This window comes from Lytechinus variegatus, chromosome 12 (assembly GCF_018143015.1).
Source record: "Lytechinus variegatus isolate NC3 chromosome 12, Lvar_3.0, whole genome shotgun sequence".
In the NCBI taxonomy this organism is placed as follows: Eukaryota; Metazoa; Echinodermata; class Echinoidea; order Temnopleuroida; family Toxopneustidae; genus Lytechinus; species Lytechinus variegatus.
Window position 1 is genome coordinate 1,026,028 of NC_054751.1, and position 17,012 is coordinate 1,043,039.

Sequence of the window (17,012 nt, forward strand, 5' to 3'; positions counted from 1 at the left end):
CTCTCTTGGAGCACACCGTTTTGGCCAATCAATCAATATCACGGTCCTATTTTATACACAACAATGCTCGCTTTTCAATACGCCCCCTTTGCGCGCAGACAAAAGTAGAAATATTGATTAATTCCGTAGCCCTTTCGGCTCGTTGTTGCCAAGGCGACAGTCAACCATTTTTCTTCGTGTGATCGCTCGTCGTTTACGACCGAGCGCTGCTATTATTTGAGTATTCACCGCCCTTCCATATTGCCTCCCAAGGGCACAATTTTTCATTCCTTAACCGTTCGGAAATTTATTACAGTCCAATCCAATGACTCGAGGATTAGACTTGAAATTTTACATTGTAGCTTTTTCCTCAAATTTTATAGAGGCGCCAATATCACCAAAGCCCAGAGTGCCATATACAAGTCATGATATAGTCACGTTAAATCGCATCCACCAAAGTCATATAATACCTAAATAGTTCTTCAGTTCTTAATCCATAATCAGTCGCGGCATAATATTATTTCGATGTAGGGGTCGTCCTACAGGTGATATAATTCCATTTATTATTCTCTGTTAAAATAATGAAATAGGGGTATGATAAAGTTAAAATACTCGGGCCTCTTCTTTTTTATATTCTCCTTTCTTCCCAACTCCGTATAATATGTCTCTTCCTCGAGATTTCTGTTAAAAGTTGTTTTCACTATTAGGGCCCCCTTTCTGTAATTACACTGCTCGATAACGAAAATGGTGGTGGTAAAGATGATAAGGAGGAGCGGGAGGAGGATGGGGATAACGATAGTGGGGAAGATGTTGGTGGTCGTCGTCGTGATGGTGGTGGTGGTGATGATGATGATGAAGATGATGATGAAGATGATGATGAAGATGATGATGGTGATGATGATGATGACGATGATGATGATGATGATGATGACGATGATGATGAAGATAATGATGATGATGGTGGTGGGGAGGAAGAGGAGGAGGTCGAGGAGGAAGAAGATGGAGAAGATGAGGAGGAGGAGGAAAAGACTGAGGAGGAGCAGTAGGAGGAGAATAAACATCATGAAGAGGACAGTGATGATGATGAGGAGGAAGGGGGGGGGGGAGGAAGAAGATAGCAACAACTACAAGGATGTTGATAGTGATGATGATGATGACGATGATGATGGTGATGTTGGTTTTGGCGGTGGTATTGAGGAGGAGGATTAGCGGGAAGGGGAAGAGAAGGATAAAGATAATAGAGAAGATAGTGATGATGAGGATGATAAGGAAGATGAGTATAAGGATAATGAAGAGGTCATGGAGCAGGAGGATTCTAGCAATGAGCAAGAGTAGGATAGTGGTGATGAGGAGGGGGGGGGGCAGGAGCACCATAAGGAGGAGCAGCACGATAATGAAGATAGCGATAATGAAAAGGACGGATATGATGATGAGGAGGAGCACGAGCAGGAGGAGGATAACGATAATAAAGAGGCTAGTAATGAGGACGAGGAGCAGGAGCAGGAGGATAGAAATATATGGTGATATTGATAATGATGATGATGATAATGATGATGAGAAGGAAGGGGAAAGGATAATGAAAAGGATGGTGATGATGATCGATGATTAAAAGGAGTAAAACGAAGAAGAAGGTGATTATTATCATAATAATGATATCAATGATGATGGGAAGAATAGAATTTCATTACAAGTATTCACCAATACGCACCAAAGGAAGAAAACTATGAGAGGGGGAAACAAAAGACGTTGTGAATTGCTTCTAGCATAATTTATTCAGATGCAGTAATCCATTAGCTCTGTTCTGAAATAAGCACTAGAGATTTCAGGGCCATACAAGGACAAGGCCGTTTCTTTTTTTTTATTATATAGATTTTTCTTTTTATGTAGTCAATTATCAAAATAGTAGGGCTGGTGACCGTCAGGATATGAAAGTGATGGTGCCATGAGGGAACATTCTATAGAGCTTTATTAAAAAAGAGTCATGCCCCCTCCCTCCAGAAAGGAATTTTCATTATAATGATTATCAAGATAATTTGACAAAGATTGGATAGAGCTGGAGGGGTATCCTGGAATGAGAATATTGCCCCCCCCCCATTAAAAAAATAAATAAATGAAAATAATAACAATAATGATGAATAATAATAGAATAAATAAATTAAACTTATAAAAATCAATAAATACATAATAAATAAATAAAAAAAATAATAAAATGAATGAATAAATAAATAAAAAAAGTAGGGGAAGGGGCGACCTCTTGGCATGGGGGGATGGCCTTTCTGTATTATGGTGCATGTATTGTAAAATGCCCTTAATGACAATGAACAACCAAAAAGGTCTTTGTCGAAAATTGGTGAATCAAAACAGCCGTTTCGCCCCGGACTCTTCTGGACAAAAGACATAGTATTTGCAATGTTTCGTCAGCTCCAAAACTTCGGACAAAAGTGCTGTCCTGATTCTCCAATTTTCGACAAAGGCTTCCAAGTTGTTCAATGTCATTCGACGAGCATTACAAATACATTTACTGTGTTGATGAATTCGTCTTGCATTGTGGAAGCAAAAACTACCTATTGATTCGACCAGGGAATGATTGACAGTATTACCAGATTACCGGTGTAGCGAATAGAGGTGGCGCTCTTCAATCTTACCTCAAAAAGCGTTGAGAGAAATTTAATACTTTTTCCGGGTGTTGGCAATTGCAAAGTCACAAATTAAAAGCTAGATGTCCATCCAATCCAGTTAATCAAGCAACGCCAAACTAGCATGCACTATTTGCTCTATTAGAAAGGGAGATCAAATTTAATCAAAGATACTTAACAAGTTGTTTGAAAAAATTTCTAATGTAGTAGATAACTGTAAGACACTAGACAGAATGAATTATATTTGAATATTAAGGATGGGTTTTAATGTTTGTGCTCCTCCAGGTCCTCATTATCTTTTTCATTATTGTTATCATCATCACATCATCATCCTCCTCCTCATCATCGTCCTCATCATCATCTTCACCATCAACATCATTCTCATCACTATCGTCGTCATCCTGATAACCATCATCGTCATCATCCTCATCACCATCATCATCTCCATCCTCATCATCATCACACCCTCTTCATCATTATCCTCCTCTTCCCCTTCCTAATCATCATCACCAATATTATCTTCCTGCAGCTTTATTGGCTTCAAGAATATATTACAATTTACAATCAAGTTTCAATTGGCAGAATATGAATTCAGAGCCCCGTCTTACAGAGAGAGTTACTGATCCAATCAAAAGTAACTCTATGGAAATCCATTAGTGTCATAATTCTCTTCTACAGGAAATTTTGACAATGTCCTTTGTAAGCAAAGAGAAGCACAGTGAATTTTCAAGAAAACAATGAATGCATAAATATATACATCATATAAAATATTTTGAACAAACGTGCATAATAGACGTTAGATGTTGCTGGCCGTCCATAGTTGTGATTGATCGGATCAATCGCAACTCTTTGTAAGACAGGGCCATTATTCATTAGATTAACCAGCTTGGGAGACATGTTCATACGATTCACATAATCAGTTTCATTACTGATGGTTCTTGTCCATGGAAATGGGCCCACGTGTATACAAGTATTTCAGTTACAACACTAGGGGTCTGTCAACACAGGCTAAAACTGGGAAAATTTCATCCATGATTGGAACTTTGAAAGTTTTGCCCATGTTTTACAAATGAGTTTATTTCTTCTCCACAGCATGTAAGAACTATTTGCATATATTTATTTACATTATGACTACTAAGGAGAATCACTCATATATTATGCAGGAACTTCATGAAGATTCATACAGCAAATATTGAGATACATTTCATTTGAAAGTTTTTTTTTTTTAAGCATTAAAGGTATTGTTTAACTTTGTGAGCAGCAGATTTAAAAAATTCTCTAACCAAGATGAAACATGTGTACAAGTGCATGTATTAGAACTAATAAACCCTGAAAACAACTATTATTGAGAATGAAAAGCCAAAACTACAAGTCAAATCCCGATTTTTTAAATAGGTGTCTTACAGACGCCTAAATAGTACACATAAGTGTATGTGATGATATTAAGGTGTTTCCGGTCACTTTATACTTCAATTTTTGAAGCACTAAATAATTATTTTCGAACGCAATTTTTCCTGGGCTTCATTTTTGTAACATATCAGAGACACAGGTGACAAGTTTGACCTTCTAGCTCAGATTTTTAAAAAGTCGAACCAATGTTAACCAATCACTTTAAGCACGAGTACCGACAGCAAAAAACATGGCTAGCACTAACAGCAGGCAAGTCGCATCTTTTGGATTCGTGATGTCAAACGTTGATCCAAGATGTAAATAACGTGCTGTTGTGACACTAGGCATCGCCGAGACATTACCGGATGTGAAAGGGCCTCTCTTATACCCTTTTCATAAACCTATCCTCCAATTAGCCGCCTAAGAGTAATGCGGATAATTCAATAAAAATTGCGTTCATAAACTCCGAAAATAAGCCGCATTATTTTAACGAGCGCCCGTCCTGAAAAAGGCGGATAATCGCCATGACAACTGGACACGCCCCCTCCGATGCGGTTGTGTTGGAAAAGGGTGACCTTGTGACCGCACCATGGCAATTATCCACATTATTTGGAAATGCATTCATAAACTCAAAATCTTGTCCCGATGCTGCTATTATGCGGATAATAGCAGCATCAGAGTAATGCGGATAACTCTTGTCCTCCTCCAATTTTACGACCAAATTATGCTGCTATTAGCCGCCTAATTCATTTTAATGGGGTTTATGAAAGGGGTATCAGTGCATTGTTAGTGCTAACAATGTTTCTGTGTGGCCCATACTGGTCTATCAACGGGGATTCATTTCATAAAGCTGTTTGTAAGTTAAGAGTGACTTTAAACACGAATGGTGATCCTTTCTAGTGGTAAATGATATTCACTGTTAAATGTTCATCAGTGATTATTTAGCACATAAAAAAGGTTCACCAGTCGTTCTTAAAGTCACTCTTTACTTAAAAACAGCTTTATGAAAAACCCACCAGGTATATCTCTATTATACTTTCTCTCTCATTTCAACAAAATACTCTCATTTCAAAAACTAAGAGAAATGCCAAAGACAGGAGTACATTTTTACAAATCAATTTTAATTATCTTCCCACTAACATTCTTTACAAAATTCCCACATCTTACCGTACAGTGCATTTTTGAATTCACAATCCTAGTTCATGAACATACAACCACAAAATACTACAACATCTATACATTAAACACTGTGCTTAATTTTGGCATTTACAATTTGTTGAGTAACATGTAAACCTGAACGCTGTCACTCAGTTACAATCATTTATACACACAACATGCATTTTCTCTCACATGTATATGTTAGTTTTTACAGGGTGTCAACTAAAATCTACTCTGAAAAAAAAAAACATAAAAAAAATGTTAAAAAAGCTTCTAAATTTCTATTAAGCATTTCTAGTCACCTGTAAGTGCATGATATTTACAACCTTTGTTCAATTTTTTTTCTCACTTCTCACAATCGACGATAACAAATTTCGAAACATAGTCGCTCAACATCGGTCCTCGTGAATTCCCTTTCAACGTCGATTCTCAAATTAATTTACAAACAAACGTGATAACGACATCTCAATTATCACAGGAATCAAATTTTTTGTGTCTCACACACACATAATATTAAATACTTCAATTAAAACGACATGACACGCATACAGTGGTGCACCTTAATAAGAACACTTGATAGTTTGCTTTCAATTTACATCATAAAACGGGCAGAAAGTTACTCCAAACTCACCACGACCATTACCGTGATAGACACTGATTATCCGAGAGCAGCCACGATATATCTCTTTTTTATTTTGTACACATCGATTTCTCCATCTTCCAAACAAATTCATACCCATGGTTAGAAGGTGACATAATGATCTAAAACAAACACGACAATCCCGCCGAAAACATGATACAGCCTGACCTAAACTCTACATGCGATACATATAGAACACACCTAGTATTGAGCTGATTTCATCAGAATCTACATCATACATGCATGCAAGATACATCTTCGCAAGTGACTACAATTTGCGACCTAACCTAAGGAATCGTGACACACAATCTCGTTTTTAAATAACTCATTGAATCTGGGAGTGGACTAAAGCAAGGCACACAAGGAGAAATCCTGAGACGATTATTAATATTCTGGGCATAGTTGCACGGACCACGATAGGAGCGGACTGGCAAAAGCAATGCCTCGTGAAACGTACACAGAGTCGAGGTGGCCTGCGGCGTCTGCAAAGGTATATGGCTCACGAGGAAAATAACTTCTAAATATACAGAGAGATACCTGGCGTAATTTCCTGGAAATACTGCTTAGAGCCTTCTAAGGGCATGGACGAGTACTGCTATAGAGAATGTTAGATATTTGATTAAATTTGGCTGCAAGTAATCAAAGTAATGCCTTACTTTGACGCAGAATACTGGGATAAGTTTGCATGACAACATAGCATGTCGCATACCAGGCAATACTAATACAGGGGTTGAAGCCTTGAGGCATTACTTTGCATGCAGATTTAGATTTACACTGACAAATCGACAGATTGGCTTCACACGTCACCAACATCAGACAATCTTTTGAAAAGGTCTACTACTTCAGGAATTCTACAATTCATTGATACATCTGTAACATATTCATTGATTACATCACCAAATGCTGTTCAATGCTTTACTCAAAGTCAAATGGAAAATACAGAATGTTATAGAAAATTGATAAACAAGACGCCTACAACGAGATATGAAAATCAATGGTTTGTCTTAGACAACCTTGTTCAATAGCTCACCACTAATCATTAATCCATATTTCACATAAACAGATCATTATTATTTTTTCTTCAAGAGAACCAGCAAAGTTCCTTTCAGTCTATTCATTGATGTTTTTTTTTTCTACTTTATTTATTTCATCTATTCCTTTCAGGATCATGCACAAAAATCCAGGTACCAGTGAACAAAACAGTCTTGTGTGTAAGGGCTGCATCTCAGGTTCACGCAAACTTTTGTCTCTCCTAAAAAGTTGTACACGTACATTTCTTCATCAGAACCAACAATCTCAACACTCCAAAAAGCAGTATCAATTGAAAATAACAATGGAAATACAATGGATAATGCAAAATTATTCATATTTCTCTTGTATTTTGGAAATAAATTCACCCGTCCACTTTTAGTAGAGATGCCTGGGTCAATGACGGTGTTCCTAACGATGTACAAAACCTAAGACATTTCAGTTCAGACCTTATGATGCAGCGAACCTATCTGGATTACGATTGGGCAATGGAGTGATGTCGTCACCAGACTGACCAATCGGAAACATCGACACATATTAGTATGCTATCATATTGCTTTCCTTCATGGGGGGGGTCATCGTAATTTATCTCTACAGAATGCCTTATACCTCTACACAATTCCAATCATATATTGAGGTATATATTGCAAATATTTCTCTTTCACGAAGTCACTAAAATTCAGTTCTTCTCAAATAATTTGTTAATATAACCATATAATCTATCTGTTACTTGTTCCTTACGCATTGTATTTACACTAACTTCAAAAATACCCATCTGCCGCAGATTTTCCGCTCACTTTTTTCCCCCAACACTCCAGTATGCTCTCACCTTCTCACCTGTACACAGCACAGATATTCTACCTGCACCACGCAACGGTACAACTTTTAAGAAATCCTTGTCCTTATCTCGCACCACGCATTCTATCGATGCATGAGATCGGTCATATATTACATTTGTTTGATATATATTTATCTATTTCTTCATTGGTAACCAGGTTGCATGTATCCTGATTGGGTAGAGTTTGGATAGAGTGCCGCCGACGCTCCTTGTTGCTGCTGCATCATGTAGCCACCTTGTGTTCCTTGTCCGGCGCCACCTCCGCCGCCGCCGCCTCCGTTGTATCCTCCCAAGAATCCACCTTGCATCACCATACCACCGGGATTCCTGCAGACAAACAAAACATTAAATACAGTTAACTTTGCCTCAGTAAAATCTTGCGGGACTATATAAATTTGTTCAAATGCAGAAGAGGATTTTCGGTACACTGTGTGGGAACTTGAAGGTCCTAGAAGGACTTATAAAAGTGGATAGAGATAGAAGACTCCTGAAGACAGGCAGTCAAGCTGCCCGAAACGTGAAGTCTTCTCTCTGCCACTCCACTTGCCGACTCAAGCCAGCCTTCTTTCATCTCGCCAACCACACAAGCCTCACACCTCTTCGGGTTGACAGTCCTTTTAAAAACTACAATCAGACATTTCATAAAAGAATACTCTACCTTTCAATCTACCAGTTTCTCGCCTCGTCATTTCACTTCTACCTCTATCCACTTTTCTTAGTCCTTCTAGGACTCACCATGTCCTAAAATGTTATCAAGATGTTATTAACATATTTTTTGCACATCCTTGTGTGAAATAATAACAGGTGGAGCGTTGTGGCCCAGTGGATTAGTCTCCGGACTCTGAAACAGAGGGTCGTGGGTTCGAATCCCAACCATGGCGTAATTTCCTTCAGCAAGAAATTGATCCACAATGTGCTGCACTCAACCCAGGTGAGGTAAATGGGTACCTGGCAGGAATTTATTCCTTGAAACGCAGCGCGCGTAACAGCTGCACTGGTAAAGCCAGGGTAATTATGCTGCATACTGTAGAGCGCTTAGAGACTTCTGACAAAGTAAGTACTACGCGCTATATAAGCAAGTATAATTATAATTAATAATACTACGAGTAACGCTTTTTGACATCTGGAAAAACAACTTCTATCTTTGTGTAACAATTCCTTATAAGGGTTGTACTTTTAAATCGTCATGCTTGGCACGGTTCATCTGGTGAAGTAAGAATGGAGAGCGGGGGATGGGTGGGTTGGTCATACAAAAAGGTCCATTATTTTATAGAATATCTCACAAGACGAAACAATGAACAGGCTTTGTGTGGCAATTGGACCAAGTAGTTAATTTTATGACTGTTATTAAAGTCCAGGCCAAGCCTAGTCTGCGGGCACAGACCCTGATTGAAACTTTGAACAACAAGTGGGTCTATGCACAAGACTAGCCCATATAAAAGTGGCCTTCAGGCTTACAAGTCCGTTGAGGCTGTGTATTCAGACCACTTAACTAAAGTGAAGGGTTTGCACAGCAGCCAAGGCCAATCCTATCTTGAGTGTTTTTTTAATCAGAATCGATTATAAATACTTACTGGTAGTAACCATACTGTTGGTTCTGTGGTACGCCTGGCATGACATACTGTTGGCCCCCTCCTGCCGGGTACTGTTGTTGATAGCCGTACTGACCAAACTGGTTGAAACCTTGTTGCTGCTGTTGCCCGTAGAATTGACCTACGCCTTGTTGTACCTGCATCTGTTGAGACTAACGCACAAAATATACAATCACAGAGCTGTTCGTAAAAGTAGGAATCACTTTATAAACAAGTGCATACTGTCCTTTTATCTTTCATATCTCTACAGTCTACTGCCCTCTCTCATATGCATTCTCGATATCGAACCCATGGAACTGCTGGCTTTCTATAGCCAAGATAGATTGGAATCACGTTATTCTTATAAAATGTGATTCTGATGTTGTGTATTTTATAGTGGTGCTAAGAAGTTGTGCTCATTTTTCTGGTGAACCCCACCGTTTTGGATGTCTTATTGTGAAATTAGGTGATCAAATATTACATTCAATATTGTTTGTTTCTCTGGGCTCGCTGAACATATGTGTTGTAGTCTTTATTTATTACTCAGCATATAGGAGAGCATTTTATGGTGGGTTTTACTAATTTTCGAGCACAACTGCATGCCATGAACAGGTCTAGGTAATTAACTGAACTCTGGGCCTATAGCACAAAGTCTAACAACTGATAATACAATGACTGATTTAATGAATAATTGCACACAACGATCAATGTAATCAATCATAAAGTCAGTGACTAAGAACGATTGCTAATTTTGGTGTCACATGGTCTCATGTTTCCTACATAAGTGTCCCACCTGGGCATGTGACTGCTGAAAGCCAGAAGAATCGCTGCTCTCCTTTCCCCACGAACACTTCACGACGTGGCCCTCTATCGTAGATCCGTGGACAGATACGATAGCATTCGTTGCACTCTCATGACTTCCAAATCTGAAAGAAGGGAAAAGATGCAATAAAGCTGCTAAAACTGAATTATTACCACTCCTGCCCCCTAACAAATTTTAGTAAAATAACACATTTCCCATTTTACCCCTTTTCACATGAAGATGTCTGAGGAACTTATTTAGAGTGATATTAAAAAAAGGAATCAAATTAGTATACAGAGCTAATTGATCCCCCCACAAAAAAAATGACTGAAAATAGATTTTCAATTTACACCTTATGACACAAGATCAAAAGAATATTCAAATCAATTCAATTACTCATTTCTAAATTCATTAAGAAGAATACAATGTGAAAACAATATAATATAGATTGCAAAAACAAAGGTATCATATGAACATAAGTTGAACAGTGGTAAAAGTAAAATAATAGTTGGCACATAATTATGACAATGTAGTATTGAAACAAATGAATGGAAATGGGGCATGTAATAAAAAGTCATAAAAAGGCTAGTTGAAACGCGCATACCCAAGAGAAATTAATCATTAAAATAATATGGGTGCAACTGAGTGATTCAAACTGATAATACAAACGGAGGCAAATTGTGTTGATAGAGAGAAATTAATTGACATTTTGCCCCCTTGGAGGGAAATTAGATGGTGGTTAAGGGCAATTTGGCCTATTTTATATTAACTGAAGAAAGTGTGAAGCTGCAAGGCAACCCTAACAATTGTATGATGGTGGTCCCCAAGTCTGCGCACCTAACGATTTGAGTTAAGATTTAACATGAATTTCTTTTTATTTCACATTATCTTTCAGTTAATAATGTTCCTTTATATCATTATGAGTTAGTGTGCCAAATATCTAATAAAAATACGAAAGAAACATATGATTTTCCGTGAAAAAACCTCGGGCAGTCATTTTCATATTGAAAAAAAATGGTGCCCCATGTCTGCGCACCCATTCACTTTGCACGTGATTCGGGGATTTTGATGAGAGAGGCTGCATTTTGAGGCCGTCACAAGAAATGCCCTGAATTCATTATTTTTCATCATTTTGAGTCAGATTTTTTTATGAATACCTGTCTATGTATTGCATGTGTAAAGTTTGTGCTCGTTGCGTATCTTCTTTTACTAGAATCGTGCAGATACGCGGGTGCGCAGACATGGGGAACTGACCATAATTGAGTTTAATAATTTGGTATGTATCCAAGTCCAGTGGTAGTCTCATTCTTATATACATATATACTGCTTTCCTGCCACCTTCCATGCTTTTTACACTAGCGAAAATTTCCTTAACTCATACTATATATAGGTCAGGCGAAATTGCCATTTAGCCCCACCTACATTACGGGGTTAAGCTTAGCCCACTTTCTGTTTACACAGCATTTTTGCGAAATGGGCTAACCCCATGTAAAGTACGGATTATTTGGACCTGCAAAATAGCAGGGTTAACCAAGCGATAGCGGTGCTAAGAGTGAGAGTGCAGCGTTAATAGTCACTTGTGTAAAAAGAAACCCGGCAAGTCAAGGACAGCGCTCGATGTATGCCCTAGGGGCAACGGATCCAGCGCTGTTGTCCAATCAGAGCAAAGGACTCATGAATGGCTACGACTAGTTGGGGATTACTAAATCATGTGAGATAAGCAAGCATTTGCCTGGCAGGGGTTGGCAGAAAATTCGGCGTTCGTGTGAAAAGGGAAAAAAAATTACGGGTTAAGGATACTACGGGGTTAAGAAAATCCAATGTAAAAAGCATATTAAAATAGACTCATATTTGACGGTTTAATAAATTACACGTCTGGAGTGAAGACTAGACTCCAAGATCTGGATAAAACCAGAGACACAGCATGTGACTCAATATTGTCTCACTACTTCAGACTCTACATAATGTATTATGTACCATGTAAATATTAAGGGTATGTGTCTATAGACTACCCCCCCATTACCACAGTACAGCAGAATCTTACCTGACAAAGGCGAATGCCTTCTCGGGAAATGTTCTAACTTCCAGAATCTCACCAAACGGTCCAAATACCTTCCGTAGAACGTTTTCTGTTAAGCAAAATAAAAGTTTTATTGATTGATTTTGAGCGTACAATTTTGATATTATGTACAAAATGATTGTTATGTATGTCTGAGTACAAACTGTTTTTAACAGATACATTGCCTCACCACCACCACCACCATCACCACCCCCATCATCATCATCATCATCATCATCACCATCATCACCATCACCATCATCAATATCATCATCACCATCATCATCATAATCACCACCATCACCACCCCCATCATCATCATCATCATCATCATCATCACCACCACCACCACCATCACCACCCCCATCATCATCATCATCATCATCATCATCATCACCACCACCACCATCACCATCATCATCATTATCACCACCATCATCATCATCATCATCATCATCACCACCACCACCATCACCATCATCATCATTATCACCACCATCATCATCATCATCATCATCATCATCATCATCATCATCACCACCACCACCATCACCATCATCAATATCATCATCACCATCATTATCACCACCATCATCTTCATAATAACCATCATCATCATCATCATCACCACCACCACCATCACCACCACCACCATCACCATCATCATCATTATCACCACCATCATCTTCATAATAACCATCATCATCATCATCATCATCACCACCACCACCATCACCATCATCAATATCACCATCATTATCACCACCATCATCTTCATAATAACCATCATTGTCATTATCATCACCACCACCACCATCACCACCATCATCATCATCATCACCATCACCAACATCACCATCATTATCACCACCATCATCTTCATAATAACCATCGTCATCATCATCACCAACATCACCATCATTATCACCACCATCATCTTCATAATAACCATCATTGTCATCATCACCATCACCACCACCACCATCATTATCACCACCATCATCTTCATAATAACCATCGTCATCATCATCACCATCACCATCATCACCATCATTATCACCACCATCATCTTCATAATAACCATCATCATCATCATCATCAACATCATAACGATTACTATCACCACCATCATCTTCATAATAACCATCATTGTCATTATTATCATCATCATCACCACCACCATCATCACAATCACCATCATCAATCATCTCTTTACCTGTGAATTTGAATTGCAGACCCCCTACGTAGACTGTGCAGTTGTTGGGACTCGTCTCATTCAATACTTTATCATAGTCCTTGGCTGTAATAAAATCACATTGCAAAATGAGATTAGTAGATCCTTATAGAATATTGTACAACGCCTACTTAGCTTGTAATACGCGATCAAATGGGAGGCTGAATGTCACACATTCGTACCGTTGCACACAAGACGTACCATCCAAAATGTACCATTGCACGGTTTTACAAGGTGACGTCACAATGCGATTTCATTGAATAAGATGACAATGCGCGTACAGCCCGCTTGCTAAATGCGCAATGCTGTCCAAGATCATGTGCGCTTGAAGTGGGCCCAGCTTGTGAGATTTTGCTTTTCGCTTTCAATATTTTTGCTCCCTTTTCATAAATTACTGGAGAGAAAAACTCTTGTTTTTTTCATATTTTCGCTAGATACCGAGGCGTTGTACAACACAAATAGCGAATATTCTTATTCGTGCAATGGTGCGAGATTTCGCATTCGGTGAAAGAAACGCTCTATTCAACGAGGCTAATGCCTCGTTGAATAGAGCATCTTTCTTTCACCTCATGCAAAATCTCGCACCATCGCACTCATGCCTATTCGCTATTTGTATACTATTATGCCCTTGTATATGGTCCATATATCCATTTTCATGTAGAGTTTCCCCTTGCAAACCCAGGTCAATAATTCTTTGAGTAGTGGGTATTTATGAGAACTTGGTTTGTTTTATGAAATACCGTTTCCTGGTAGCCCAGTCAGTACAGATCAATTTCATTCCAGGATACTGTTGATTGTACAGATCTACAAAACATGTTACAATCTTTTACGAGATCTCAGCTTACCTTCGACTAAGGGGGGCTTTATGAAATGTTGATTTCTCTGTAGCCATTCTGTACAGATCAATTTCATTCCAAGGATACTATGAAGATTATGCTATCAATGTGTGTGTGTGTGTAGTCCCAAATACTCATTTCAATGCATAGTATAAATACAACATTACCAGACGTTGGTTTCCTTGTGGCCCAGCCTGTACGGATTGCCTTCATCCCTGGATAATGCGGTATTACATTATGCATGTAGTCTCATATACCCATTTCCATGTATAGTATACATACAACATATTACTACAATGTATGAGATCCTTGCTTACCTTCAACTGAAGGTGCTTTATGAGATGTCGGTTTCCTTGTGGCCCAGCCTGTATGAATCGCTTTCATTATGGGATACTGTGATATTATGTTATGCATGTAGTCCCATATACCTATTTCCATGTATACTATAGATACAACATTTTACTTCAATGTATAAGAACTTGGCTTACCTTCAACTGAAGGTGCTTTATGAGATGTTGGTTTCCTTGTGGCCCAGCCTGTACGGATCGCCTTCATCCCTGGATACTGCGGTAATATGGCACCATTCATTTCTTTGATAGCTCTTTGTGCATCCTAGAATTAAATCAAATAGAAATACATAAGGAATCAGATGAGATTATTATAAACATGAGAGTTTGAGTGCTTTCAAGTTTGGATTTGAAAGATGAATTTACGCAAGCCACAGCACTGAACATCAAGAGGAGAGCTGTTGCTAGGATTCTTTATTTGGTCCTTTCGAGTTCAGTGTTAAAAATTGGTAATGGTGTGGGGCTGATCGTTACACCAGCCACAACACCAAACTTGAAAAGAAGCTTACTGGGTATCACTTGGTGTTGATATGGGAACTGAGTACTTTCAAGATTTTGGTAATTTTGGTAATTGAGCGTTGTGGCCCAGTGGATAAGTCTTCTGACTTTGAAACAGAGGGTCGTGGCCGTGGGTTCGAATCCCAGCCATGGCGTAATTTCCTTCAGCAAGAAATTTATCCACACTGTGCTGCACTCGACCCAGGTGAAGTGAATGGGTACCCGGCAGGATTAATTCTTTGAATGCATGAGCACTGAGAGGCAGCTCGAGCTAAAGCCGGGGTAATAATAATAACAGCGCGCCTCGGAATAGAATATTTCTAGATAGATGGCGCTATATAAATGCTTATTATTATTATTATAATTATTAATGACAGCTGCTGCCAGTTTAAACTGTACCAGGTACAGCATAAAACTCTTCAGAGAAGCCATTGCTGGGACTGTTGCACCACTTGGTGTTAACATGAGAATTGAGTGTGTGTGTTTTTTTTAGTGTGGTGTTGACAGCTGGCACTGGTTTAGAACCTAGTGTTACACCAGCCACATCACTGATGTTGAAAAGAAGCTACTGCTAGTCTGGCATCCCTTGGTGTTACAAGAATTAAGTGCTTTCAAGCTTGGTGTTGACAGCTGGTGTCAGCGAAGGGGCATTATTACACCAGCCAGAGAAAGAATTTGAAAAGAAGCTACTGCTGGGACTAGTATCATCTAATATGTTAATATGGGAATTGAGTGCTTTCAAGTTTGGTGTCAAAAGATGGTGTCAGAGTTAAGGCTGATTGTTACATTAGTCCCGGCACAGAACCTGAAAAGAAGCTTCAACACCGACATCACTTGGTTTTAATATGGGAATGAGTACTTTCAAGTTTGGTGTTGACAGGTGTTGGTGTAGAGCTGATTGTTACACCAGCCACAGCATTGAACTTGAAAAAAAAAACACTTGCTAGGACTGGTATCATGAGAACTGAGTGTTTTCAAGTTTGGTGTTGATAGCTGTTGTCAGTGTCGAACTAATCTGATTCAACACCAGCAACAGCAAAAAACTTTGAAAGAAGCTTTTGCTGGGACTGGCATCACTTAAGTGAAAGCTTAAAAAGCGATATTAAGAAAGTTATGATTGTTCAAATTTGAGAGGCCTAAGACAATAAGAATGTTTTAAAGGAAAGACCAAAACTACTTGCCTGAATTGGGCAAGCAAAATTCACACAGTAGAAAACAAAATTCTCACAGTAGAATGACCAAAATTAGGGTCGATATGATATGAAATTTACCCTAATTTTGGTCATGGCAGGCCAGATGAAATCACTTTGTAAAAAGAAATGCAATAGCAAGGTAGATCAGTTCATGTCAAAAGAAAAAAAGAGGTCAATGGTTTATAAAAAAGCAAAACTTTCTTTTGAAGAGGTTAAACTATTCATTCAAGGATTTTTTCGGGCAAGTGAAATAGATTTTTAGGCTAGTATATTCCAACTATTTAAAAATTTACTTGCCTGACCGGGCAAGCACTTCTAAAAAGTTATGTAGCACCCTGAAATGATAGGAAAAACTTTCACACAAACCACAGACTTTTAATAATTATCAGGGATCGATGGTTTTCTTTCTATTAAATGTACCTATTCCCCTGGGGCAGTAATCAACATAACTAAGGTAGCATATTTTTTTATGTCCTTATGCAAGAAAAAAAATGAAGTAAAACTTAATAATGAAAATGACATTTTAGCAATGCTGTGTCTTGGAGTAAATGGACATGTAGTCCTTGCCATATATCACTTACATCACCAATGCTGCATATTTGAAGTCTCCATAGGTAGTCTCCAATTTTTACCACTTTGAAATATTCTTTCTTCATTGTTTTGTTCCCGATATTGTTCAAACTTTCACCCATCTGGTCAGATTTTTCTATTTCCTCTAAACATAACTGTTTAATTTGGGTTGGATTCCCTTTAATAAAACCATGCCTGGTTCACCAGACTTGTGCTTAGACCATATGGTGCAT

The 17,012-nt window shown here is 38.5% G+C and overlaps 2 protein-coding genes across 2 annotated transcripts in view; both read right to left on the reverse strand.

Annotated features, from left to right (window-relative positions):
• The window catches only part of LOC121425169 (probable E3 ubiquitin-protein ligase HECTD2), a 37,782-nt gene extending 37,757 nt beyond the window's left edge, over positions 1–25 (reverse strand). Inside the window, exon 1 of the mRNA XM_041621170.1 lies at positions 1–25. This exon is cut by the window's left edge and continues 383 nt beyond it. The gene's annotated coding sequence lies outside the window, so the exon portion shown is untranslated.
• A 5,079-nt stretch (positions 26–5,104) lies between these two features.
• LOC121425629 (nucleolysin TIAR-like) overlaps positions 5,105–17,012 on the reverse strand; it is a 42,992-nt gene continuing 31,084 nt past the window's right edge. The window contains exons 5-10 of the mRNA XM_041621751.1: positions 14,660–14,783; positions 13,318–13,401; positions 12,087–12,171; positions 10,034–10,166; positions 9,244–9,413; positions 5,105–7,996 (exon numbers count right to left, since the gene is read on the reverse strand). Coding sequence (XP_041477685.1) covers positions 7,813–7,996; positions 9,244–9,413; positions 10,034–10,166; positions 12,087–12,171; positions 13,318–13,401; positions 14,660–14,783 — 780 coding nt within the window. The 3' untranslated portion in view covers positions 5,105–7,812. The remainder of the gene's footprint in view (positions 7,997–9,243; positions 9,414–10,033; positions 10,167–12,086; positions 12,172–13,317; positions 13,402–14,659; positions 14,784–17,012) is intronic.